Raw genomic sequence first — 27,414 nt, 5'->3', positions numbered from 1 at the left:
CTGTGTGCGTGTAGTAAATGAGACTTAAAAAACAATACCTTCACTTTGTTTGCAGACAGGGTCTTACACGTTGTCCCGGAACGTGTTACACAGCAGCTGAACTGTCAGCCTCCCAAGTGACGGGGTCACGATGAGTAAAACACCCCAGGCCTGACTTCTCACAGCCTTTGAAAACACACCTGCCTGCCAGGCCAACTCCAGTCTTTCCTTTCTTTTGACAAGCTCTCACTACTCACAGACCTCACCCCTGCTTCTGCCTCGAGTGCCAAAGTGAAGGTGTGCCTGGCACGAATTTACTCCAAGACGGCAAGGACGACAGGAAATTCAATTTTACTTTCTGTTCAAATTAATTTTTGAGAATTAAAAACAGTTAATAAACTTTTTTGGGGGGGTGGTGGTCTTCAAGACAGCGTTTCTCTGCATAGCCTCAGCTCTCCTGAACTCAGAGATCCGCCACATTCCCTAAGCCAGTTTTACAAATGTGCTCCATGTGGCTCAAGCAGGTTGTCCCAGCACCTTAGAGGTTGAGGTCGGAGGATCACTGATCACCTGAGGCCAGTGTGGGCTAAAAGAGAGATCCTGACTCAAAATGAAAGAGGAAAAGGAGAGGAGGGAGGGGATATGTTGCTTAAAAGCATTTGAGGGAGGAGGGAGTCTACCCCAGAGTATTCTAACCTTTTTAAAAAGCAAAATCAACACAGCAGGAGAGGTTTCAGTTAAATATTAATTATAAACGGAAAAAAATACATGACCCACGGGTGGCAGCTTTCAATGCAGCAGTGTGAACCTCGTGCACGTGAAGCCCAGACCCAGAGACTGTAAACTCATCACGAAGGCACCTGTACATTGTACTGTTTAAAATAATGCCACCAAGTTTACAGTTCTGGGTGGGGCACAACTTTATATTTTAGCTCCTTAGATGAGAGCCTTAAAGAATACGAGGCCTTACCTGAGCAGCTAGCTCTACAGAAGGAAAGCTACAGCCTCCAATCCTCCACTAATATGCTCAGGGCTAAGATGCTGCTTGCTCGCTTCCACGGAGGCACCCACACACCCCTCAAGACTGCCATCACAAGTATGTCAGCATGGAGTATAGGCAGAAGCAAGCACGCTGGGGCTTTAACCCAGATCCTTTCCACAAGCCTGAACAGCTCGCCCTCCTGTGCAGGATGTGACTGCGCTTGGCACTGTGGAGAGGTGGTGGACAGTTCCAGGGTTTGGCCCACATGGATGTTCAAAACAGCCTGGACAAGGCACAGAGTGGAACAATGAAGCAAGGATCCTTTTCAGGTACTGGCCAGCACTCACTAACCTGTTAAGAAAGGGATCTGAACTATTGGTTGTCATTGTCCTCAATTCCTGAGACATCCCAGATGACACGGCATTCTGAGTTCCTCCATCCTGCTCCAGTGTGGGCAACTGGCTTCGGAGAGCTAGTTCCTTAAACAAACAAATGGAGAGAGACTCAGTCTGCGACTGACCAGTGCACTGTTAGATTTAAGAGAGATCAAGTGCCACATAAAAGGGGTAGATACAAACAAAAGCGGGCAAAATATTAACATTTTTCTTAAAGCTAACATATTTCCTAATTAGAATAAGCAAATTCTCCTACACATTTCAAATGACTAGGAGGAAGCTGCGCTGCAAACACGTCAGTTTGCCTAGTTATACAAACCCCCACACATAATTAACTACTTCACTTCATGTTTCCCTTCTTTCTTCATGAAGACCCCCAAATCCTCCCTTGGAACAGAATGGCAAGTCCTGACTTTAAACAATTCTTAGATCTTTGTGATTACTTACCAGATCTCAATGGTTTGGGGCCAGCAATAAAAACAGAACAGAAAGAACATTTGATGATGTGTTGCCAGATGCCAACCCCTCCCTCCGTCCCTGTTCACACCGTGCCCTCAAGCCTCACACCTCAGGGACGTCCCCCTCTTGAGAGACAATTCTTCCGGGCTCCAACAGTACTCACTGGAATCCTACCTGGAAATCGGGCACAGGCAGTGGGCTCTGGAGAGGCTTCAGTAGCTTCGAGCCAGGGTCTCTCACCAATGCCTCCACTACTCTGTCCTATGAATCATGGCCGTGTCTCCTGTGCAGGCACTAGCCTGCTTAAGCACAGGCTTGCCAGCTGACTTGCAATATGCCCTTTTCTGTAAGTCACACTGCCGGGCCTCTCTGCAGTGTCCAAGAGCAAGGCTGCCTTTAAGGCACAGCCCTTCCCCACCTCCTCATCACCACAGCAGGGCCAGGGCAGGAGAAACCTCTACTCCATAGCCACTTCCACGGCTTTTCCTCCCTGTAAACCCCACGTTTTATCCAGGCTTATCTACACCCTCTGTCATCTCATTCTTTGAGCTCCTTACTAGACTACTCAGGTGTTTGAACTTGCATGGGGTTAGGGGGAGGGAAAGACCACCTTAAATTTTTGATAAGTTTTAATGCAAATTTTACATCTTCTTCAGTTATGAACAGACAATAGCAGTGTTTACTGTAGTTCTGATTTTCACCAGTATTTCCATAACTTAGATATTTTCCATAACACATTATTGCTTCAAATCTTAAGTGCCATTTATACTCATCATTACAGAGTTCTAGATTTTTTTATATATTGCAAAAGCTGTGTAATAGATTCTCAATTATCATTTTGATAAGCACTATTAATAATCATTCTAGGTGAGCCCCCCCATGACCTCTTCTCCCGTGAGGTTCTAGGTGAGCCCCCCCCATGACCTCTTCTCCTGTGAGGCTCTAGGTGAGCGCCCCCTGGATGACCTCTTCTCCCGTTCAGCCCCTCACACTGCAGCCTCTTCCTACGAGGCTTTCCTGGCTTCTTTTGTCCTCTCCACATGTCTGAACTCTTGACAATTGATGAGATACACACACGGACCTTTCAGCTTTTAACACAGTTTTCTTTCCATCCAGTGACTCAATTTGGAGCTGGGTGCCTGGAGCTCGAATAAGCCGAGACTGCTGAAAGTGCCAGGGCAGGGGAGGGGATCACAGCGATCCATAACGGATCATTGCAAGTGAAAGGTCTTCCTCTGCTTTGTCTGGGCCCTGCACCTATCTAGGTGGGGTGTGTTTGTGTGTGTGTGTGTGTGTGTGTGTGTGTGTGTTCCTTATGCTGACACAGCGGGTCAAGCACTCTTTTCCCGTTTCAACAATAAGAACGAGCCCACCAGGCCCAGTCTTGGATCGTGCCGTCTCTTCCTATTCTGCTCAAAGTCATTGAACAACTCAGTTTCTCCCAAACAGCAAACGCTGCAGACCCAGCTGTCTACATTCACCGAAAAAGGTAACTTAGTGGGAGGCAGAAGCAGGAGGATCTCAGCGAGTTCAAGAGCAACCTCGCCCCAGGACTGTCACACAGAGAAAGAGAAGGAGTGTGTGTGTGTGTGTGTGTGGGGGGGGGACTTAGGGATGTGAAGGCAGCCATTCATTCCTAGTCACCCAAGGAAGGCAACCTCCGGAAGGGTACCTGAGCCATAACGGAAAACTCAGCTACACTGACCACGAAGAGGATGGATGAGAGCAGGCGGCTGGCGGTACTGAGGGCGATGGCGTTGGCAGCGGTTTGACAGGAAACCAGAACCGGAGACACCGGTAGCACACGCACAGATCAGACATTATACTCAAGGCAAGAATATTTATTTGGCTGAATTCCAGAACTCCTAGAACAGAATAACCAGGTGCCCTAAGTAGTTCTGACATTGATCCATGCAGGGCGGATCCTCGCCTTGTGACTGTGCACACAGTTGTGGGAATGCTCCACACACCAGGATCAGTCCTCACAAAACAGGGCCTGCACGTCCTGTCATTCCCGTGTATTCAATTCACATGGTAGGCGCTGTTTTCTGCAGTGCACACACGCACGCACGCACACACACCAACTTCGACTAAGCCAGGCAAGCTGTCGGCACATCAGAACTTCAGCACCTGGAAGGCTGAGGCAGGACTTCAAGTTCTAAAGCCATTCTGGGCTACAAGAACCCTGTCTCAAACAACAAACAACCCTAGAACTAGTCTAAGTACCCACCCTGATTTCTGACTCTTACGACTGTATTTATCTTTAATTTTTAAAAGATGACATCGTTATTTAACAAGGAGTCACATATTAACTACCTTCCTTTTTTTCTGGGTAGTACCGGGGATCAAACCCAGCACCCCAAACTTGCTGGGCAAGTACTGTGGGAGATGATACGGCTCCTGAAACCAGGGTGAAAAACCTCAAGTCCATCTTGGACAGCGACAAACGCTTCGCTGTGAACAACCATGGAAAGCACCCTCAAACCAGGCTGGGACCATTCCAAACATGTCCCAGATTAGCTGAGATTTACAGGCTCACTGGGGAAAGCTACTGCATGTTTGAATTATTACCGAAGAAAATGCACTAAAAATACTTACTTGACTTAGAAAAAGTCAAATACTCTAGGAGAACTATTTGATCTTTGACACAGAGAAAGCCTGACTAAGCTCTGGCCAAACTTCTCTGACTTGCTCACTTCTCCATTTCTGAAAGACTTTCACAAACTTTTCCAACTACTTTTGGGAAAAGAGAAGTTGAACAAACTCATATTTTTAGCTTAGCAGTCTAATTTTAGGCATTGTGTTCAAGATGAACTAATCCCCAAGCTCCTCAGAGATAGAAGCAACTTGCAACATCAAACGCTTCGGTGAAATCACTCTTGTAGACTATCCAATTATGTCCCAGGCTGAAGTTATAACAGTTCCACCACACTGACCCAGTTAAAGAATAGTGGATGTGTTTTCCGAAATGAGTGTTTGTTTCTGTGCTGAGGACTGAACTGATGAGAGACAAACACTCCACCATTAAAGCCATATCCCCAGCCAACATGTGTTGTTGATAGGACAGCTTACAGGGGATCTTTGGAAAAATTAACTCAATTTCACGGTCACTCCCCTTCAATACTAGGTAAAGCATGGAGTAGGATCCACTCCCAAACTTCCATTCCTGCTCCGAGGGCTACCTTACATCTTCTCCAAAGTGCTCGGACAACATGTATTTGTTTTGCCATGTATCTTGGTACTTTCAAGGTTAGCAAAAATCGGCCACACGCAGATTAAAAAGCAGTTAGGAAAACTGCAGCATCTCAGACAGAGCGGTAGCAGGTGTGCATGGCTGTGCACAGGTGGGCCTCTACAGGAAGACAAGTTGCTGTTCTTAGACTCAATGGACTCCCAAGGTACGTGATTCAAAAAGAAAGGTGGGGAGAAGCAAGGTATGCTCCAGTCTGGAATCAGTAGTAGAGTGGCTGAGGCAGGAGGATTGTTTCTAGTTCAAGGCCAGGCCGGGTCACAGAAAACAAAATAGAAGAAAAGACGACAGAACATGGGCAAAATGACCCTCCCACCATCATTTATGTGGGAAATATTTACATCTCTGAAAAATATTCACACTGATCACTTCTTATGTTTTTGACAATTTCCTGAGGCCAACAGCAGCTTTAAGTTTACTGAACGCAATGAATCATATTGCTGCATATGAAAATATGAAGATCAGCGATCTGCGGAAGGGCGGCCAAGTCAGCCTACATTTTCTTAGAACAGTTGTCTTTGGTTTTGCTTTGGTAAAACATCTTTTAGACAGATACTACATGGCACTCACATGTGGGCAAGGTTAACAATCAGATGCTTAAGGCGGGACAAGTTTGTGAACTGGAAGTCTAAATGCAGAAAATAAAGAACAACTCTAAATTACACATTCACATAAATAGTTTGCCTTGGAGACAGTGGTCTGGACCAACAATCTAAAATGGCAAGAACCAGTCATTTATTTTCATTGTTCAACTCTAAGCCAGTTGTGTTGGTACTCGTTTGTGACCCAAGTTCAAGGCCAGCCCGTCTCAAAGATCAAAACAGACAGGGGTCTTGTCAGCCTCATTTTCCAACTCACTTTTAAGTCATATGGTTATTATTTCTAAACTAAACCCATTAAGTTGGGTTGGGGATTGCAGCTTAGTGGTAGAACTCTTGGCTATCATACACAAGGTCTTGGGTTCAATTCCCAGACCCACAAGGGAAGGGGGACTTTACTTCCTACTAGTTAGACTGAACCCTGGAGTCATGCACGGGAGGCAAGCACACTCAGTGAATTATGTGTCCTCACCCCCTTTATTCTGATAGGGCCTTGTCTTAAACTTCCTACCTCCTGGGCAGTCCTATGGGCTCACTTTTTGGTGTTAGGGATTGCGTTTAGGATGTGGTAGCTTAGGCAGGCGCTCTACCACCCACTGACCTTCCTTCCTAGTTTCTTAATGTCTGTGTCATCTACCAGATGACCTCCAAATCCACGATAACTCTTCTGACTGACAGAATATGCTGTATACTTGGGACCATGAGGACTAAACACTTCTTAGCTCTGGCAAGCGACACCACAAACACCTACAGTGCAGTGTTCTTTAGGACCACACTGAGATCTCACAGTGGTTTCTCACAGATTTCTAGAGATTGGTCTTTTATAACGTGGGGCTCAAAGCAAAAAAGAAAAAAAACGACAAAAACAAACAAACAAACAAACAGAAAGCACCTTCGGAGAGACTTCAGTTAGTAAAAAGAACAGAGTGAACTATTAGCAGTGTGTGACTGCGGCTCCTCTCCAACCCTCTATCTCACTACAGCCCTGGAATGCTAGGAACTGACAACATAGAACAGGCTGGCCTTGAACTTGCCGCAATTGCCTGTTTCTTGCCTGTCTCGAGTGCACCTCCATCCAAGCTCTCCTTTCCCCTTCCATTTTTATAAATGTTTTAACATGCCCACAAAAGAATAAAACTTGGAGAAACCAGTTAAATAAATCTAGGATTTATGAAAAAGTAGGACTTTCCAGAGAAAAGAGTTAGTGTTGGGAAAAGTGTTTAAACAATTTGTCTGCTAACTTGACAGTTTGGGGCTGGGGGAAAGACAAACTCCTTGCTATTACTAAATTCACAGAGAAGTGTCTTTGGCAACTGGGTGAAACTTGGCTTCAGAAACAGAACTTTAACTGATAGGAGAGAAGGGGAAGGAGCAAGGATCTCACTGATGAAGAACAGCTCACCAAATGCAGAGGCCACTGACCACACCACGAGCCATGAGTGAGAAGTCCAGATGCGCAGAACCCTACTTTCAGCAGAGAGGGAGGGCAAAGTCCTCCCAGAAGATGATGTTTTTGCATCACTGAAGGGCCTGCGACATAAGCTAGACTGCGCTCACAGGCCTCTGCAGCTGAGAAGCGGCACACTGCTGCGAGGCCCGGCTAAGACGTGCACAGTGCATGCACATACTCAGAGCAGAGATGTTGACAGAGCTACAGCTTCTTCTGGGTTGTAGAAATGAAAACTTAAGCTCTATGTAAGGACAATTTTCCTGAATCCTGTAAATACACTGTAATAAATTATGTGACGAGTTCCATATTTAATCACGAAGATCTAAAAATGCCTTAAAAATCTTTCTTTCAGTATGATTCACACCACATGCCTTGAGGGTTTTCATTAACCCACAGGGACATAAGTACAGATGCCACAGAACCCCAAATACAGAAATGATTTGTTAACCTCATCAAAAGTACTGCAAAAAGTTTTTGACTTTAGCAACTTAAAAATGTTGACAGTGCTAGTAGGTACATACTTGCAATGCCACAACTCAGAAGACAGAATCCTAAAGACTTCTAGTTCGAGGCCAACCTGGTCAAAGCAGGCAGTTCCAAGACAGGGAGACCTACATAGTTAAAAGCCTGTTTTAAAACAAAACAGAAGCCACCAATACACATTCTAGAGTCTGGGGCCTGCTGACACTCTGGTACACAAGGTGCTATCAACTGTGAAGGAGCCACAGCTATTTCTCCATTCACATGGTGAGGAAGGGCAAACCAAGCAACAGCTGTGAAGTTTGCAAGTCTGGCACCTTCCTTTCCCATGCCCTCGTAGACTAGTGAGCACCGTCCGGCTGACACGGCTGGTTCGATCCTCTCCTATACCTCCTGGGAAGTCACCTTCATTTAAGATCTTTCCTGCCAGGTATGGCAACACACACCTTTAACCCCAGCACTTGGGAGGCAAAGGCAAGTAGATCTCTGGAGGCCCCATCTACAGAGTTCTAGGGCAGCCAGGCCAACACAGAGAAACCGTGAAAAACACACAAACAACCCTCAAAACCAAGCCTTCCCTGACACTGTAGTAGGATGCTTTGGCAAGCTGAGTGCTCTGAAACAAAGGGTCAGAAGAAGGGCCTCGGAGGCCATGTCCCTTTCTGACTCTCTCCTGCCCATGGTCAAGGCAAATAGAACTTTCTCCGCAACACAAACCATGAAGTCCAGAAGCATTCCCCCCCCCCCCCCGGCCCAATTCTTCAAGGAAAGTGGTCTCTAAGCCCCAGAGAAGGCCTGAGACCTCACCCCAGGGAGTCGTCCTGATCTGAGGGGGCTGTACCAGAACTGCTGGTTTATCAGCACAGCGTTTTATCCTCCTCCTAGTGCTCACTGAACTGCAGTATAAAACTGTTTTCCCTACGTCTTTGGGCTGCTATTTCTGAAGACTGCTGGGTCATGAAAAACCTGATTAAATAAACAGACTGCGCTTTCCTTCACTGTTCTGGCTTTTGTTAGACAAGTAATAAACAAACCCCTTGTGCTAATTGAGAAAAGTCAATATTCTCTTCCCTACATGATATCTTAAGGTCTGGAAAAAATGTGTAGGACAAGAGAGAAACACATGATTGTTTCAATCCCACAGACTACACCACCTCAATCAAATATACTGATTGACAAATTCACAATCAATAGTATTTTGACAACTAAAACATACGCAGCCAATCATTTTGTTTGTCTCATCTAAGTATAAGCTGGTCTCCAACTTGCTATGTAGCCAAGGTAGATCCTAAGGTCTGATCCCCCTGTCTTCACCTCCCAAGTACAGGAGGTCTGTACAACCATGCCCACAAAACCTGTATTTTAAATCTTTAATATGTGTAGTGGCATTTCCAAAAATTATCTCTTAAATATTTTTCACTCTCTTACTTGGGTTTTTTTTTTTTTTTAATGAAGGCATTTATGAGATAGAGAACAGAGTTCAGACCAAGTGTGGTGGTGTACACCTTTAATCCTAGCATTTGGAAGCAAGGCCAGCCTGACTCAAAAATTGAAAGAAAGAAAGAAAGAAAGAAAGAAAGAAAGAAAGAAAGAAAGAAAGAAAGAAAAGAAAGTTAGAGTTTATTTTCTTACAAAGTTAACTGGTCTCTGAGGATGATATCTGATGTCATCGCCGAGGAATTCCCTGGCAGAGTATCGTTCTGGTAGCCCCTGCCTCTACAGCCAACCCAAACACTACCCTTTGTTTATTAGCCAGAGCTGCTCCAAAGATCCCGAGATGCTTGGCTGCAGTGTGGCAGCAATCCTAGCACTCGGGATGCTGAGGCAGGGGAGCCACAGAAAAAGCCGAAGCCAGTCTGAGTTATATAATACAGTGACTCACTCCTCAAAGCAAAGCTAGGTGAGGGTGGAGCAAAGGAAGAAAGTTAGGGAGCATTTTTCATGGCTGCTTCTGCTCACCTAAGAGAGGTACATGGACCCTCTAGCTACTAATTAACTTGAGTATTATACAGCAGAAATATGCATGATCCACTTTGGTTTCTAGAACACAACTATTCCCATGGCCGACATAGGAGTCCGTCAGGCAGAAGAGCAGCCATGTCAACACCCGGTTCTTCTGTGACTGTGCCTTGGGGCTCCCCGTGGAGAAAGAGACCTGAAACACCAACTGGGCAGAGCTCAATTTCCTCTGAGAGCTTCGGCATTTACAATGCCTTCCTTCAGAAGGGCCACTGAGAAAAACTTTCATTCATTGTGATTTCCAAGAACAGCCTGCAAGTTTATAAACTAACAACTTTCTTTGCTAGCTCAATTATGATTCTTTTAAAACGTTAGGAAAAAGAGATAAAAATTTATTTTAAGCCGCTCAAACAAAAATCAAACACATTTGGAGGCTGGCAGAATGACTACTGACACATACTGTGTGCGCACTAACTAAGAAGTCCTGGGAGTCTCCAAAGCCACACACACACACCCTGGGAGGACTGGCACGGGCAGACAGTCCTCAGTCCCTTGGAAAAGCGATGCTAAGTCTCCTGGGAGAAAGATGATTCAAACATATTCACTCTGGCTCATCTCTAGAGAGGACAGGGCCAGGAACAGTGTCTCTCTTTCCTAATTTAGTTATCTTTTCCCCCAATGCTAGAACATCATATAAGAGCCTACCTGACATTTTGGAGCATTTGCTGTGCTGGGATTGATATTCCGTATTGCCTAAGAGTAAAAAATAAGACGGATAAAAATTACTGTAAGCCACATGGTTTGGCTGTGTAGGCTGATTATAAACTGTATCCAGACATCTCACCATAGCACAGAATTCCCAAGCTACCCAAGAACAGCAGGCTAAGGAGGACAGGAGCCAATGAAGTCACCACGGAACAGACTGGCCCTCACAGTCGCAGCACTGAAGACAGACAGCAAGACTTGGCACCAAGACAAAGGCAAAATTTAGTAACAGTCAGGTAGGCTCTTTGCTTCTGTGTTAGAGGAAGCGGGAAGAGATAACTTTCAATGTTTCAGTGATAAGACACAAATTCACAGAGGCCTTAGGATGTCCACAATTTACAGGCTGCTAAACAAAATAGTCCATTAGCATCAGAACAGAGATCTGTCCCTTCAACACGAGGCAGTAGTAGGTAGCAGAGAAAAGTAGCAGAGGTCACCCAAAGAAGGGGGCCATTCTGTTCAGGACCCACCACCCAAGAACAGTTAGAAAGACTCTTTAGAAGCAGCAGAACTGGCCCACCAAGAAAACCAGGCTAACTGATGTAACACAGCAGAGAGACAACAAAACAGTTTTTACTTTAAAAATGAATGTAAAAATGAGAAAACATTGACATTATAAATTAAGTAAGCTTCTTATTATGAAAGTTTCTTAATTTTTGGTAGCCCACATGCATGTAAAATTGAAACTTGCATTTACTTTGCCCAGTTAGTACTTGGTCACAACAGAAAACACACTAGGCTTTATTTTTTATTTCTTCTAACGTCCACACACTGAAATCCTTGCTATGCTACTTTGTTCTCGGTCTTTTATACAATTGTACCCTTCTTTGCTCCCATGAGGGAGTGAACAGGGCACCCCCTGCATTAGGATGCTTCCCCTGTGCATCTGTTACAAATGGCTTTACAAGACCGTTCTCCCACCATCCATTGGCATAAACTTTGCCAGTCATATCTGGATCACAGGGACACCTTATAAAGGAGGACCAGCATTAAGGATGAGTCTGTCTGAGATTCCATGATTCAGCTTACTGTATATAATGTAAAACTGATTTTAAATGTGCACAGTGCCTCTGATTTGGAAAAGGCAGCTTGGGAAGAGCAGAAACAGTTTTGTGTTTGCAACATCTTGGGGGGGTGGGAGTGTAAACAAGACAGTTGGTTATTTTACAACCAAAACTAGAGAATCCAGGTAAAGAAGATTCTCCTTTTGTACACTCTTGGCTACTGTACTACGTTAGCATCTATTCAAAGAGTTGATATACAAATTGGAAAAGATCTATTGCTTAGCCAAAGACCAATTCCCACTATCAACAATATCTTAAATACTTGAAGTAAGAAACAACAAACAAAATGGTTGGGTGGGGCTGGGGATTCTGTGAGCCCAGTAACTCACACATGCTAGGCAAATGCTCCTTCTGGACTACACCCTGGCCCCAAACTTGTTTTCAGAAATTTCTTACTCAGCCTGAACACCAACAGTGTGTACTGAAGGGAAGGGTCTCAAGTTCCTCGCCGTCAGGTCCTCCTGTCCCTCCACATGAAAACAACATACCAAAAGACACGCGGAGTCTAAACTCAGGGATCGCTGTAATCTGTCTTAAAGGAAATTCTTTGCTTTAGCAATGCTGAAACATGTCATTAAAGAAAATGTCACACTGGTATACTCTCTACCAAGAATTCGTTTAAGGTACAAATTGTCTTTCTCCGGGGGACGGCCCTGAGCACCTCCACCTACGAAGCTCTGGGAAACACGGCGTCTGCAGCATGTGCCCTTGCGACAAGCATCTCGGCTTCCTTTGATTTCTGTTCAAACTGCAATGACTATGGCCCAAACAGATAATTTTCATGTGTTCTTTTATTTTTTGTTTGCTTTGACATAGGGTCTCATGAAGCTCAGGCTGGTCTTGAACTCCTGATCTTTCTGTACTGGCCTTCCAAGTGCGGGGTAAGAGGCATGAGCCACCACTCTGGCTAACACAGCTGTTCATGTTGCATGACCATGAATTACAGGGTATGTAGCCTGAAGTCAGTCAAGGAAGAGGACAAGGACAGGCCAGACAGACCCTACTTTTATAAATCCAACATCCCCTTAACAAAAATTAAGATAAAAGCAGAGACTCTTGTGTAAGAATGCAGAGTGAAAGAGAAAGGCTGGACTCTAACCTGTGGCCTCACCTGCCGCAGTAATTCTTGCTGCTTCAAGCGCAGTCTCTCCTTCTCCATCTGCAGCTGCTGCAGTTGCATCTGCTGCTGCTGGTTGGAGTTGCCCCCACCTAGGACGCTTCCCTGCGGGCTCTGGGGAGCCAAGGGTGGCGGCTGTTTCACTGGAGCGCTCTGAGTGATTCTCTGGTTCATGGCTGAAATGAAACAGAGACATGTCCTGAAAAAACTAGCAAAGAACAACTTAGGTATGCAAGCAAGAACACAGATGGTCAGCCAGACATCCCTTAAGAGCCACTGCGAGAATGATGGCTGTGACTCATTGCTGCCGTCACAACTGTTACAGAAGCCCTAAGGCAAATGGAACTTGTATAGCATCAGAGAATAGGAATCAAAGCATATGCCACCAAAGTGGCAAGCTATGCAAATACAGTAAGAGGGGACACTGAGGTGCTTGGCAGATAAAGGTATTTACCACATATAAAACAGAATGTAGCTGGGCGATGGTGGCGCACGCCTTTAATCCCAGCACTCGGGAGGCAGAGGCAGGCGGATCTCTGTGAGTTCGAGACCAGCCTGGTCTACAGAGCTAGTTCCAGGACAGGCTCCAAAGCCACAGAGAAACCCTGTCTTGAAAAACGAAAAACAAACAAACAAACAAAAACAAAAACCAGAATGTAATGGCACACATCTGTAATCCCAGCAGTTGAGACAGGAGGCAGAGGAGGAGAACCCCCAGGAAACTCCTTGAGGGTTGGCTAATCTACGGTACGCAGGGAGAAGACTGTCTCAAAAGTAAGATGGGAGGAGAACTGATGCCAAAAAGTTGTCCTCTGACGTCCACACACAATCTGCGTGCATGCATGTGTGCATGCACAACCATTAAAAACAAGGTTGAAGACTTTTTATAAAGGATATAAATTCAGTGACCCTGCGTGACCCCTTCCAAGTAAGGTTTCATTAACATGACCATAACCCGGACATACCACCCAGAAAGTCAACTTTTGTCACTGAACCCATATAATCCATTTGGACTAGTTTGTCTTCTAGAGGAACCAGTTTTGTTCACATACTTATCTCTGGGTGTGCCACTGTGGGCCTGTAAAGGTCAGAAGACACCTTGCAGGAGGCTGTTGTCTCTTCCACAATGTGAGTCCCAGGGATCAAACTCAGCTCACCAGGTTCAGAGGCAGTGCATTTACCACCCAAGCCTCTTGCCTTAGCCATCTTGTATCAACCTGACAGCATCCCTTAAGAGCAAGAAACACTTCCCAACAACATCAGGGGCAGCATGCCTGATGCTTTAGAAGGACATTAAAAAGAAAGCAGAATTAAATCACTCTTTAGCTACTAGCTTCCAGGGAAAGGTCCTTGTACATCCATCCTGCCCTCTTTTGTGAGCAAACCCGGCATTCCCAGTGTACAGTTATAAATCTTGACGGGCTATGGATCTAGCTGAATGGCATTAACACATACATGCCTGTCTGTGAAAGGCCCAGGGTTCATTCAATCCCTGTGGTAGTTAGGTCATCTGTCAAGTTGATGGGTCCTAGAATAATCTGGAAGACATGCCTCTAGTATTCTCTGTGAGGATGCTTCCGGATAGGCTCAGCTAATGAGGGAGGAACCAAGATGAACATGGGTGGCATCAACTCACAAACTGGGTAGCCAGACTGAATAAAAGGGGGAGGGAGAAGACCTGCAGGAGAGATGTAGTCTCTCATTCCCGCCACAGTCATTCTCTCCAGCCATTCCCCACAGGGATGAGCAGGTCAAAGCCACAAGAAGAGTACTAAACCACCACAGGAGCAGAACAGGACCAATAAACAAATGTGAAGAGCAGATAAGAATTACTTATCCACCAAGGGAGACATTCTAGCTATTGGTCTAAAACTCGAAACAGGAACCCTACCTTCTCTTCCGTCTACCTAGGTCCTCTACGATGTCAGCAGTATGGTAATACGGAACAAGAACATTGGAAGGGGGAAATCAAGATCACTCTCTGTGTGAGCCAGATTTCAGCAAGACCTGAGCCATTTGCTGTTAGACTACACAGTGGTTTATCAATTTTATTTTTATTCCTCCCCTTGTTCCTATACTTCCACCCCAACCCAGATTTTCTGTTTTCCCCCCCTCCCTTCGTAATTTTTTCAGTTACATTTACTTAGTTTAGACTTACTTCTGCAGAGGACTCAAGTTAGTAAACTTACTTCCCACGCCACTTGCTGCATACGTTTATTTTGGAACAGAGAATCATTCCCCACTGTCACAGACACCTACTGTGATTTCACAAATCATGACGCATACTGAGAAGCATATTTCTAGGCATCCAAGACTATACTTTGGATCTTTAAAAAGAATTTCCATAAGCATGTAGAAACAGAAATAATACAGAGAGCCTCGTGTGTCTGTCCCTCACCACTCCCCAAGTTATCAACTGACAGCTAAACTTGTTGCACCTCTGTCTTCCATATTTTCAGACAAACAACGCGACCCTGTGTGTGCACAGCTCAAGTCAGTTCTCTCATCTGTATTAGCCAAGGGTACTCCTCTTTCACCTCACACCTTACAGTTCATCTTCAAAGGAAGTCAGGACAGGAATTCAAACAGGACAGGAACCAGGAGGCAGGAGCTAGAGATCACAGGGAGGTGTGCCTCCTGACTTGCTTGGTCTTACTGGCAGACCCCAGAACCACCAGCCTACGGATGACACCAGCCACAGCAGGCTGGACTCTTTCCCATCAATTGCTAAATAAGAGAATGCTCTACAGGCCTGCCTACAATCCTATTTCTGGAGGCGTTTTCTCAACTGAGTTTCCCTCCTCGCGGATGACTTTAGCTTGTATCACACTGACAACCATGGAGCAGTCTCTTACTGTGCACTCCAAACATCAGATGGCTCATAAGCATCAGCTGATTCTCCTGTCTCCACCCCCAATCTTACAGCAGAGCACCAGGACTACAGGTGCAGTGCAAGGCACCCCGGCCTTCACATGGGTTCCAGAGAGTAAACTCGGGTTCTTCAGGCTTCCGTGGCAGCTTTTACCCACTGATCCATTTCGTCAGCTCTCAGATGTGAGAAACTCACACTAACATTTCAAAACACATATCTGAAACACATAAACACTAAAATAACAACAAAGACATGATTACACTGCTCAAATCCATCAGTTCCTTATGGTGTTTATAGTATCTGTCAATTGGTTTTTTTAAAAATAATTTGTTTAAAAACGAATCTAAACAGTGTTCATAGGATGCAGCAGAAACAAATCCTAAATGTGTTTTAATGATTCATTCTTTCCTTAGAAGTTCCACATGGCAGCAATTTACCAATCCTTCAGAGGTATTTATCTGAAGTTCTAATTTTGCCATATATCTTGATCACCTGAAATTTCGTTTGTGCAGGATTTAAGACTGTTTAGGATGAGCTGGCTCCACAGCGTCTTATTCACTCAGGCAGTGAGTCCGAGGACATCCCGACAATGCTCATGATAATGTTTTGGCTGGTGTCCTTGTGCTATGACAGAGGACCTGAGCAGCTTTTTCTGTTGGCTTTCAGTCATGAAAAGGTTCCATGCTCGCTGTGCCCCAAACCAGATTTCAGCCACACCCTCAGTACTAACAGCCAAGGAGACTCTTCTCCCACAAAGTCAACTTCACTTATCTGAGGGTAAAAAGAGAAAAGAATATACCCACCCCAGTGTGTCTTCACTTTTGCTAGGCCTATTCTAAAGTCTAAAAAACTCCCAGTGTTCCTTACCCCTCTTGCTGGGGAGAGCAATCCTAAGGCTTCAAGGATGCTGTACCCTCTCACCCAGCATGAACTGCAGTTCAGTCCCTTTGCTGCACATGAACTATGCTCGTGTGTTCTTCTACACGATAATCTACCATGTAGCCCAGGCTGGCCTCAAACTCCCAACCCTTTTGTCCCAGCGTCCCAAGTGCTGGGATTCCAGGTTTGTCTGGCTGGGCCATTGCATTTGCTTCCTCACAGTGTATGTGGTAATTGTTTGCTTGTGATAAAAAGGAAGCCATGAGTTCTTTTCGCTTTTAGACATCTTCTAAACTTCCCTTATTTATTCTCCATGGGTTCATAGCTTCCACTTAATAATTTTTTGTCATCTATACTGGTTATTTCTTATTTCTATTTCTGAATAGCCTACTCTGGTGTGCAATCTAATTAGATCACAGCACCGCCCTTCTCTCTGGTGCTGCCACATAGTGCACAGACAGCCACACATAAGGACACCCTTCATGTTAATTAAAAGAGTTAATAAAGCAGGGTGTATTTTTAAAAAGTAAGCCTCTAATTTCTGGGTTTTAATTAATTGTATTGTTGGCAAAAGAATGGGGTGAGCTGTTTTTTAAAAGCTTCATTTTTATTTTGTGTATGTTTTGCTTGCATGTATATCTGTGCACCACAGTGTGCCTGGTATACTCAGAGGTTGTTGGATTCCTCTGGAACTGGAATTACAGATGATTGTGAATCTCTGCGAGAGGAACAAGTGCTAGTAACTTTGAGCCACCTCTGCAAGCCCTAAGGTAGGCTACTTACACTAGAACATTGGTGCTATCCTGGAGACCTAACCTGCAGTTAGTTAATCCTTAAGTGTCTGTATTAGGGCAAGCCTGGGTAGGTCACCTAACCGGAGTGATATTCATCTATATTTTAATAAATAAATAAAGCTTGCCTGAAGACCAGAATGCAAAAACAGTCACACTAGTCAGCCATACAGGCCAGTAGCACATATCTTTCTCTTCTTTCTTTCTTTCCTTCCTCCCTCCCTTCCTTCCTTCTTTCTTTCTTTCTTTCTTTCTTTCTTTCTTTCTTTCTTTTACTATTGGATCTTCAGCTTTTTATTAGACCAATCAGGTGCCTTAGGCAGGCAAGATCATTATTATATAATTAAACAAACACAGCATAAACCAATGTAATACATGACAACTCTACATCATTAACAAAGGCAGCAGAAACAAACACAACACACCTTTACACAGTTAAAGTATTATTCCGTAGCATAAACAAATGTAACACAATTTTATATAGTTAAATATTCCACAACATGGGTCAAACAAACATAGGATGTAATTGGAGACTGCACCCTCATTTCCTGGCCACCCATACTTGAATAATCACACAGAAACTACATTAGTTATAACGCTGCTTGGCCAATGGCTTAGGCATATTCCTACCTAGCTCTTGTATCTTAAATTTCTATTAATCTGTAGCACACCTCTTTAATCCCAGTACCACATTAGTTAGCCAGAGGGCAGGCGATGGTGATACATGCCCATCCCAGCACTGAAGAGAAATATAAGGTGGGATAATACGGGAAGTTACCCTCTTTTTTGGTCTGAACATTCATACAGGCGAGTACTTTGCTTTTCTGATCTTCAGGTTGAACCCCCAAACCTACCTCTGGGTATTTAATAAACGTGCTACAATGGGCGTTCAACCTTTGGGGTATGAATTCACGATAAAGCTGTTTACCTGTGGCTTTTTAGCCACCAGGACAGGCTGGAGCTGCATATGGGGTTCCAGCCCCATCTAGCTAGGCTTTCTTTTCTTTCTCCCCCAAAGCCTCTGAGTGAGTTCGGGATTTTCCTGTTGTAGCCTGTTTGAAACAGTCTCCAGCTGCCAACCAAACTCCAGAAGCACTTGGGCTCCAAACACCACAGGACTCACCTGCCCTACACTGGCTGGTTCTGCTTTAGGCAGTCCCCGATCCTCGAAAATCCCCTTTGCCCGTTTTTTCAGGCAGCTGGCTCTCTCTCTTTCTCTACCATAGGTAGCGGGCTCTCCCTGAACCCCATTCTCAGGCAGCTGCCAAACCAGGGAGCTGCCTTGAAATCATTCAGGCTTTTACTGTTCTACACAGCAGCAATAAGTCTCACATCTTCATCAACATCATCGGTAGATTTGGGAAGACAATTGGGGATTCTTAAACAAGACAATTGGGGATTCTTAAACGGAGGAATTAGTTAAAAAAGACTTTCTTCACACATTAAAAAATGAGAGAAACCATTACAATGGAGGGATTTGGGTCTCTGTACGATAATATGCTAGAGTTTAAAAATGGAACAAATGAGGATATCTAATTTAGATGGGATTTATGTAATCTCAAATGTATACATTATCAGCTTTATCATTTGTCTTATGGCTAAAAAAGTTGGATAATTTGAATGCTAAGATACAGGCCTTAGATGATTTGTGCCACGGAAGAGCTTGGAATGCTTGGGACAAAATTGGAAAAATAGGAAAGAAATTGAGTCATTTACTAAAGTCATATAGGGCCCAAGAGAAAACCTTCACAGATTCCTTACAAAGACTGACATCTGCAGTAAAGAGAATGATACCAAATTCAGAAGCTAAACAAACAATAATTGAATCTCTGACTTTTAAATATGCCCATTATAGAGCAGGCTTGAGCCGGTGACCTCTGCCAGAGCAAGTTTGAACCAGTGACCCCCACGTGAGTAAGTACAAGGGAGCAACCACTGAGGGAGCAGGCCTGAGCCAGCAACCTCCACTGGAGCACGCTCAAACCAGCAACCTCCCACTAGGAGCAGGCCCTAATGATTTCCAGTATTGCAGAGTGACCACAGGGACCATTAAGCAACCTCCAGGAACACGTAGTGACCTCCAGGGTGACTAGAACCATGGCCCTGACTGTACACAAGAAGTAACGATCTGAGCCTTGGATCCACTGGTACCTGGAAGACTGATCACCAGAAACACAGACAGCACGGAATATACCAATCAGAGGAAAAGACAGATAGACAATGTAAGAACACACGCAACACCACACCAATAAAAACTAGTAGCCCTATAGCCACAAGACTTGAACAACCAAATAGAGATGAAGCAGAAGTAAATGACCTAAAAAATAACTTTAGGAGAATGTTTGAGGCCCTTAAAGAGGAAATGAAAATTTCACTCAAAGAAATGGAGGGAAAGATAAAAAATTGGAAGAAATCAACAAATTCCTTAAAGGAAAACAAGAAAAAGCAATCAAACAGGTGAAAGGTTAAATGATTAAAGACTTAAAAACTAAAATAGAGACAATAAAGAAAACAAAGCAAGAGAATTATAGAAACAAAAATTATAAGAAAATGATCATGAACCACAAATGCAAGCATAAACAAACAGCAGAATACAAGACATGGAAGAGAGAATCTCAAGTGCTGTAGATACAATAGAGGAAATCAATGTATTGGTAAAAAAACAAAAAGGAGCCGGGTGGTGGTGGCGCACGCCTTTAATCCCAGCACTCGGGAGGCAGAGGCAGGCGGATCTCTGTGAGTTCGAGACCAACCTGGTCTACAAGAGCTAGTTCCAGGACAGGCTCCAAAACCACAGAGAAACCCTGTCTCGAAAAACCAAAACCAAACAAACAAACCAAAAACAAAACAAAACAAAACAAAAAGGAATCTAACAAAACCTTAACACACAAAATCCAGGAAATATGGGACACCATGAAAAGACCAAACCTAAGAATGACAGGGATAGAAGAACTCCAGCTCAAAGACACATAAAATATATTCAACAAGATCAAAGAAGAAAACTTCCTCAACCTAAAGAAAGATATGCATATCTTAGGTTTTCATAAAGATACAAGAAGCAGCTTACAGAACTTCAAATAGACTGGATCATAAAAATAAATAAAGTAAAAGACTACCCTTCGCCATATAATAATCAAAACACTAAACATACAGAATAAAGAAAGAATATTAAGAACTGGAAAGGGAAAAGGTCAGGGAACAAATAAAGGATCTATCAGAATTACACCTGACTTCTCAATGGAAACAACGAAAGCAGAAGGTCCTGGTCAAGTCATATGCAGACATTAAGAGACTATGAATGCCAGCCCAGACCACAAACTTTAAATCACCATAGAAGGACAAAACAAGATATTCCATGATAGAACCAGATTTAACCAATACCTAGCTACAAAAGCAGGCCTACACAAAGTACTAGAAGGAAAACTCCAAACCAAGGAAGTTAGCTACATTCACAAAAACACAGACAATAAATGATCTCATAGCAGCAAATCCCAAAGGAGGAAAACACACACACACACACACACACACACACACACACACACTAACATCACCAACAATAAAAACTAAAATAATAGGAATTGGCAATCACTGGTAATTATTATCCCTTAACATAAAGGGACATAGGCTAACGGATTGGATATGAAAACAGAATCCATCCTTCTGCAGCATACAAGAAACACACAGCGGGCTGGAGAGATGGCTCAGTGGTTAAGAGCATTGCCTGCTCTTCCAAAGGTCCTGAGTTCAATTCCCAGCAACCACATGGTGGCTCACAACCATCTGTAATAAGGTCTGGTGCCCTCTTCTGGCCTGCAGGAATACATGTAGATAAAATACTGTATAATAATAAATAAATAAATATTTTTTTTAAAAAAAGAAACACACCGCAACTTCAAAGACAGACAGCGCCTCAGAGTAAAAGGTTGGGAAAAAATTTTTCCAATCAAGTGGACCTAAGAAACAAGCTGCTGTAGCTATCCTAATATCTAACAAAATAGACTTCAAACTATAATCAATCAAACCAGACAAAGAAGGACATTTTATATTGGTCACAGAAAAAAAAAAATCTCAATACTGAATGAACATCTATGCCCCAAATACAAGGGCATCCTCATATGTAAAAGAAGCACTTCTAAAGCTTAAATCACACATTAAACCCTACACACTGATAGTGGGAGACTTTAATACCCCACTCTCACCACTGGACAGGTCAGTCAGACAGAAAATGAACAGAGAAATAAGGGAACGAACAGATGTTATGACTCAAATGGACTTAACAGACATCTATAGAACATTTCATCCAAACATAAAAGAATATACCTTCTTCTCAGCACCTCATGGAACCTTCTCAAAAATTGACCACATATGAGGCAACAAAGCAAACCTGAACAGATGTTTTTAAAAAATGGAATAACCCCATGTATCTTATCAGATCACCATAGCTTAAAATTAGAATTCAACAGCAGCACTAATTCCAAAAAGCCCACAAACACATAGAAATTAAACAATGCTCACCTAAATCATCAATGGGTCAAGGAAAAAACAAAGGAAGAAATGAAAGACTTCCTAAAATTCAATAAGAATGACCACACAACATAACCAAATTTCTGGGACACAATGAAAGTAGTGTTAAGACTAAAGACTAAGTACTAAATGTCTAAAAAAATCCCACACTACTGAGTTAACAGAACATCTGAAAACTCTAAAACAAGAAAAGAAACAAACTTACCAAGGAGAACTAGACAGCAGAAAATAATCAAATTAAGAGCTGAAATCAGCAAAATAGAAACAGAGAAAACAGCCAGGCGATGGTGGCGCACGCCTTTAATCCCAGCACTGGGGAGGCAGAGGCACGCGGATCTCTGTGAGTTCGAGACCAGCCTGGTCTACAGAGCGAGTTCCAGGACAGGCTACAAAGCCACAGAGAAACCCTGTCTCGAAAAACCAAAAGGAAACAAAGAAACAAAGAAAACAATACAAAGAAACAATGAGAAGAGTTGATTCTTCGAAAAATCAACAATAGACAAAACTATCCAAAAGGCAGAAAGAGAATACCCAAATTAACAAATTCAGAAAGGAAAGGGGGGACATAACAATAGACAGAGAGGAAATCCAGAGGATCATTAAGTCATATTTTGAAAACCTGTATTCAACAAAATTGGAAAACGTAAAGGAAATAGACAACTTTCTGGATAAATATCACTTACCAAAAGTAAATCAAAACCAAATTAGCACATTAAATAGACCTATAACTGCTAAAGAAATAAAAATAGTCATCAAAAGTCTCCCAACCAAAAAAATGACCAGGGACAGAGGGTTTCAGTGTAGATTTCTACAAAATTTTCAAAGAATTAATACCTATACTGCTCAAATTGTTCTACACACACACACACACACACACACACACACACACACACACACAGAAGAAACATTGCCAGACTGTTTTTATGAGGCACAATTACCCTGATAGCCAAACTACATAAAGACATTACTAAGAAAGAGAATTACAGACCAATCTCACTCATGAACATTGATGCAAAAATTCTCAAAGCACTGGCAAATCGAATCCAAGAACACATCAGAAAAATCATCCACCACGACAGTTGGCTTCATCTCAGAGATGCAGAGATGTTTTCAACACATGAAAATCTGTCAAAGTAATCCGCCATATAAACAAATGAAAAAATAAAAACCACATGATTATCTCATTAGATGCTGAAAAAGCCTTCAACAAAATACAACATCCCTTCATGATAAAGGTCTTGGAGAGAGCAGGGATACAAGAAACATACCTAAACATAATAAAGGCAATATACAGCAAGCCAACAGCCAACATCAAACTAAATGGAGAGAAACTCCCAGCTATCCAAGTGAAATCAGGAACAAGACAAGGTTGTTCACTCTCTCCGTTATCTATTCAATATAGTTCTTGAGGTCCTAGCTAGAGCAATAAGACATCAAAGAGAGATCAAGGGGATACAAATCGGAAAAGAAGTCGAACTATCACTATTTGCTGATGATATGATAGTTTACATAAGCGACCTCAAAAATTCTATCAAGGAACTTCTACAACTCATAAACACCTTCAGTAATGTAGCAGGATACAAGAGTAACTAAAAAAAAAAAATCAGTAGCCCTCTTTACACAGATGATAAATGGACTGAGAAAGAAATCAAAAGAAACATCACCCTTTATAATAGTTGCTAATAACATAAAATATTTTTAAGGAACTCTAACCAAAAGAGACCTGTATGACAAGAACTTTAAATCTTTGAAGAAAGAAATTGAAGAAGACATCAGAAAATGGAAAAATCTCTCATGCTCTTGAATAGTTATATTAACATAGTGCAAATGGCAATCTTAACAAAAGCAATCTACAGATTCAATGCAATGCCCATCAAGAAATCCCAGCAAAGTTCTTCACAGACCTCAAAAGAACAATACTCAATTTCATATGGAAAAACAAAAACCCAGAATAGCCAAAACAATACTGGTTACTGGAACTTTGGGAGGCATTACAATCTCTGACTTCAAACTGTACTACAGAGCTCAGTACTGAAAACAACCTGGTATTGGCATAAAAACAATGGATCAATGGAACTATATTGAAGATCCAGATATCAATCAATCCACACACCTACGAACACCTGAGTTTTGACAAAGAAGCAAAAAATATCAAATGGAAAAAAGAAAGCATAATCAACAAATGGTGCTGGCATAACTGGATGTCAACATGTAGAAGAATGAAAATAGATCTGTATCTCTCACCATGCACTAAACTCAAGTCCAAATGGGTCAAAGACCTCAACATAAAGCCAACCACACTGAACCTCATAGAAGAGAAAGTGGAAAGTACACTTGGACGCATTGGCATTGGAGACCACTTCCTAAATATAACCCCAGTAGCACAGACACTGAGCGAAACAATAAATGGGATCTGCTGGAACTGATAAGTTTCTATAAAGCAAAAGATACAGCCACAACAAGACAAAACGGTAGGCTACAGAATGGAAAAAAAGATCTTCACCAACCCCATATAGGACAGAGGGCTGATCTCCAAAATATACAAAAATCTCAAAAAACTGGTCATCAAAAGAACAAATAAATCCAATAAAAAATGGGATAAAGACCTAAACAGAGAAATCTAAAATATGACTGAAAGATACTTAAAGAAATGCTCAACATCCTTAGCCATCAGAGAAATGCAAATCAAAACAACTCTGAGATTCCATCTTACACCTGTAAGAATGGACCAGATCAAAAACACTGATGGCAACTTATGCTGGAGAGAATGTGGGATAAAGGAACACTTCTGCATCGCTGGTGGGAGTGCAAGCTGGTACAGCCCCTTTGGAAATCAGTATGGCGAGTTTCCAGAAAATTAGAAAACAACTTACCTAAAGACCCAGCAATACCACTTTTGGGTATATACCCAAAGGATGTTCAATCATACCACAAGGATATGTGCTTAACTATGTTCTAACAGCATTGTTTGTTATAGCCAGAACCTGGAAACAATCTAAATGGCCCTCGACCAAAGAATGGATAAAGAAAATGTGGTACATTTACACAATGAAGAAAAAAACAGCCATGACACCTTGAAATTTGCAGGCAAATGAATAGATCTAGAAAACATTATATTGAGTGAGGTAGACAAATATCATATGTACTCACTCATAAGTGGCTTTTCTACATAAAGCAAAGAAAAACCAGCCTACATTTCACAATTCCAGAGAACCTAGACAACAATGAGGACCCTAAGAGAGACATACATGAATCTTAACTACATGGAAGTAGAAAAAAACCTATCTCCTGAGTAAACTGGGAGCATGGAGACCATGGGAGGGTAGAAGGGACAAGAAGAAGAAGGGAGGAGAGTGCAGAAAAATATATAACTCAATAAAAACAATAATAAAAAAGATTATCCAATCTCTATGCAAAATTCTACATGCAAAAGGATAGACTGTTAAAGGCAAGGTCAGCATCTTTGGAGGAATGGATTCTAGATACAATAATATTGAATCTCATGACTATGATGATGCGTGGGTAAGATAGGTGATTTTCAGAGATTAGAATAATCCATTCTGAACACCCCTCCCTTCTAGATTATGTGGAAGGTGTGGCAAAGGCAGGCATTGGACTAATGAAGGTAGATTAGCAAGGAATACACATTCAAGATTCTCCTCTACTGTTGGGGAAACTCCCTGAGAGGCCTCTAGTAGGTCCCTATGCCATCTTAGAGGAAACACCTTCCCAGAGCAATTAAAGAACCTAATGCCTATTGGAGAAAAAAACCAACAAACTATATTGCTCTGGATAATAGAACAACTATAGAAGAGAGAACAAAATACTCAGGAGAAACCATAATAGTATTTTGGCAAACTTTTATAAACGAACAAAGACCCAAACTAAAAATACATATAAATGATGTTGTCATTGAAGATCTGGTAGACACAGGTAGGGATATAACAATAATTTCATCAGAATCTTAGCACCCAAACTACCCCTCTTCAGGATGTAAACGTTCAGCTTTTAGGGATCTGAATTTTACCTCAGTTAAAACAGAGCAAAAGATGGATGGAATGGATAGGACCAGAAGGACAGAAAGGAAAATGCAAGTCATATGTAGCTAACACAGCAATGAATTTCTGGGGACATAATTCGTTACAGCAATGGAATACTCAGATTAATATTCTCTGAATCTCAGAAATAAACCATAAATTACGTATGTTTCTAGGAAAAATACTACAGGATACTATATAAAGAACAGTCACCCAACATCAGGTTGTACAAGAACAGGGTACAACAGCTGCTGATATTTCAAAGGCACCAACAGCCCCACCTTTAAAATGGTTGACAGACAAACCTGTATGGGTTAAGCAATGACCTCTAACAATAGAGAAACTGTAGGCTTTAAAACAGCTGGTACAGGAGCAACTAAATGCTCAATACATTGAGTTCTAGCCCTTGGAACTCTCCTGTACTTGTTAAAGAGAAATCTGGAAGCGGAGAATGGAAACAGCTCGAAGAGTGTTACTAAGGTGATTCAGCCAATGGGCCCTCTACAGTCTGGAATTCCTTTGCCTTCTCTACTACCTAAAGGATGGCCTCTTATAGTTACTGACTTAAAAGATTATTGCTTCTTCACTATACCTTTACACGAAAAAGAAAGAAAAATTTGCATTCACAGTGCTAAGAGATATCAATGGAAGATTCTCCCACAGGGAATGTTAAATAGCCCCACCCTGTGTGAGTCACTTTGTAACTCGGCCATTGAAAAATGATACGTAAGTAATTTCCTGAATCTATAGTTTACCAGAAAAATGGTTGACCTTTTACTATCTGATAGATACTTTAGAAAAAAAATGTAAAGAAAATTTTCCTTTGTTAAGGATTACATATTGCTCCTAAAAAAATACAAAGAGGGGATTCTATTAATTATATGGGTTATAAAATAGGGTTACAAAAAATTAGACCTCAAAAGGCTCAAATTAGGAGAGACCCAGTGCGAACTCTTAATGACTTCCAAAGATTGCTAGGAGACACTTCCCATCTATGGTGCACTCTTGGGATAGGTCCTGATGAACTGATTCATTTAAACACAACCTTAGATGGTGACAAGGACGACTTAAATAGTCCCAGGGAATTATTAGCTGAAGTTGAAAAAGAATTGGCTTTGATAGAAGAGAAATTAAAGACACACGTGCATTGTGTGGATCTGAATCTTAACTGCATTCTGGTTATATTACCCTCCAAACAATTCACCTAGAGGAATTTTAATTCAGAGGGAAGATATTATCTTAGAATGTATATTTTTACCACATAAGCCAAGTAAGAAAACTAAAAACTTATGTGGAAAAGGTCTGAGCTAATTTTAAAATGAAAACTAAGACTTTGTCAATTAGCAGGAATAGACCCAGCAGAAATTACAATAACTTTTAATAATGATGAAATTGTCAAATTATGGAAAGAAAGTAAATTATGACAAAGAGCTTGTAATAATTTTTTGGGAGAGATTAACAACTATCCCAAATTATTAACAATTAAAAGCAAGAAAGTTCAACTTATAAAGAGAACTAACTGGATCCTTCCTCCCATTGTATGGGACACACCAGTAACTGGAGCCCTTACATTCTATACTGATGCAAATAAATCAGGAAAAACAGGTTACAAATGAGAAAATTTAAGTAAAGTGAAACAAAGCACCTATGATTCTGTCTAAAAGTCAGAATTATGTGCTGTTCTCATGGTACTAAAGAATTTTAAAGAACCTCTCAATATAGTTACCAATTTGCAGAAACTTTTTTCTGAATATGGAAACCGCTAAATTTATACCAGAATTTATAGAGAACTGACTCTATTAAATATTCGGT

The 27,414-nt window shown here is 42.1% G+C and overlaps 1 protein-coding gene across 8 annotated transcripts in view; it reads right to left on the bottom strand.

Moving 5' to 3' along the window:
• Yap1 (Yes1 associated transcriptional regulator) overlaps window positions 1-27,414 on the bottom strand; it is an 87,429-nt gene that overhangs the window by 5,749 nt on the left and 54,266 nt on the right. For 2 of the 8 annotated variants that reach the window (XM_075966843.1, XM_075966844.1), the window contains exons 5-7: window positions 12,482-12,675; window positions 10,259-10,306; window positions 1,313-1,440 (exon numbers count right to left, since the gene is read on the bottom strand). In XM_075966843.1, the coding sequence (XP_075822958.1) occupies window positions 1,313-1,440; window positions 10,259-10,306; window positions 12,482-12,675 (370 nt within the window). The remainder of the gene's footprint in view (window positions 1-1,312; window positions 1,441-10,258; window positions 10,307-12,481; window positions 12,676-27,414) is intronic. The other 6 variants (XM_075966845.1, XM_075966846.1, XM_075966847.1 and 3 more) reach the window with 3 other exon arrangements.

The sequence above is a fragment of the Microtus pennsylvanicus genome, chromosome 3 (assembly GCF_037038515.1).
Source record: "Microtus pennsylvanicus isolate mMicPen1 chromosome 3, mMicPen1.hap1, whole genome shotgun sequence".
Taxonomy (NCBI): domain Eukaryota; kingdom Metazoa; phylum Chordata; class Mammalia; order Rodentia; family Cricetidae; genus Microtus; species Microtus pennsylvanicus.
Note: the sequence above shows the minus strand (reverse complement) of the source record. Positions and strands in the feature narration are given on the sequence as shown.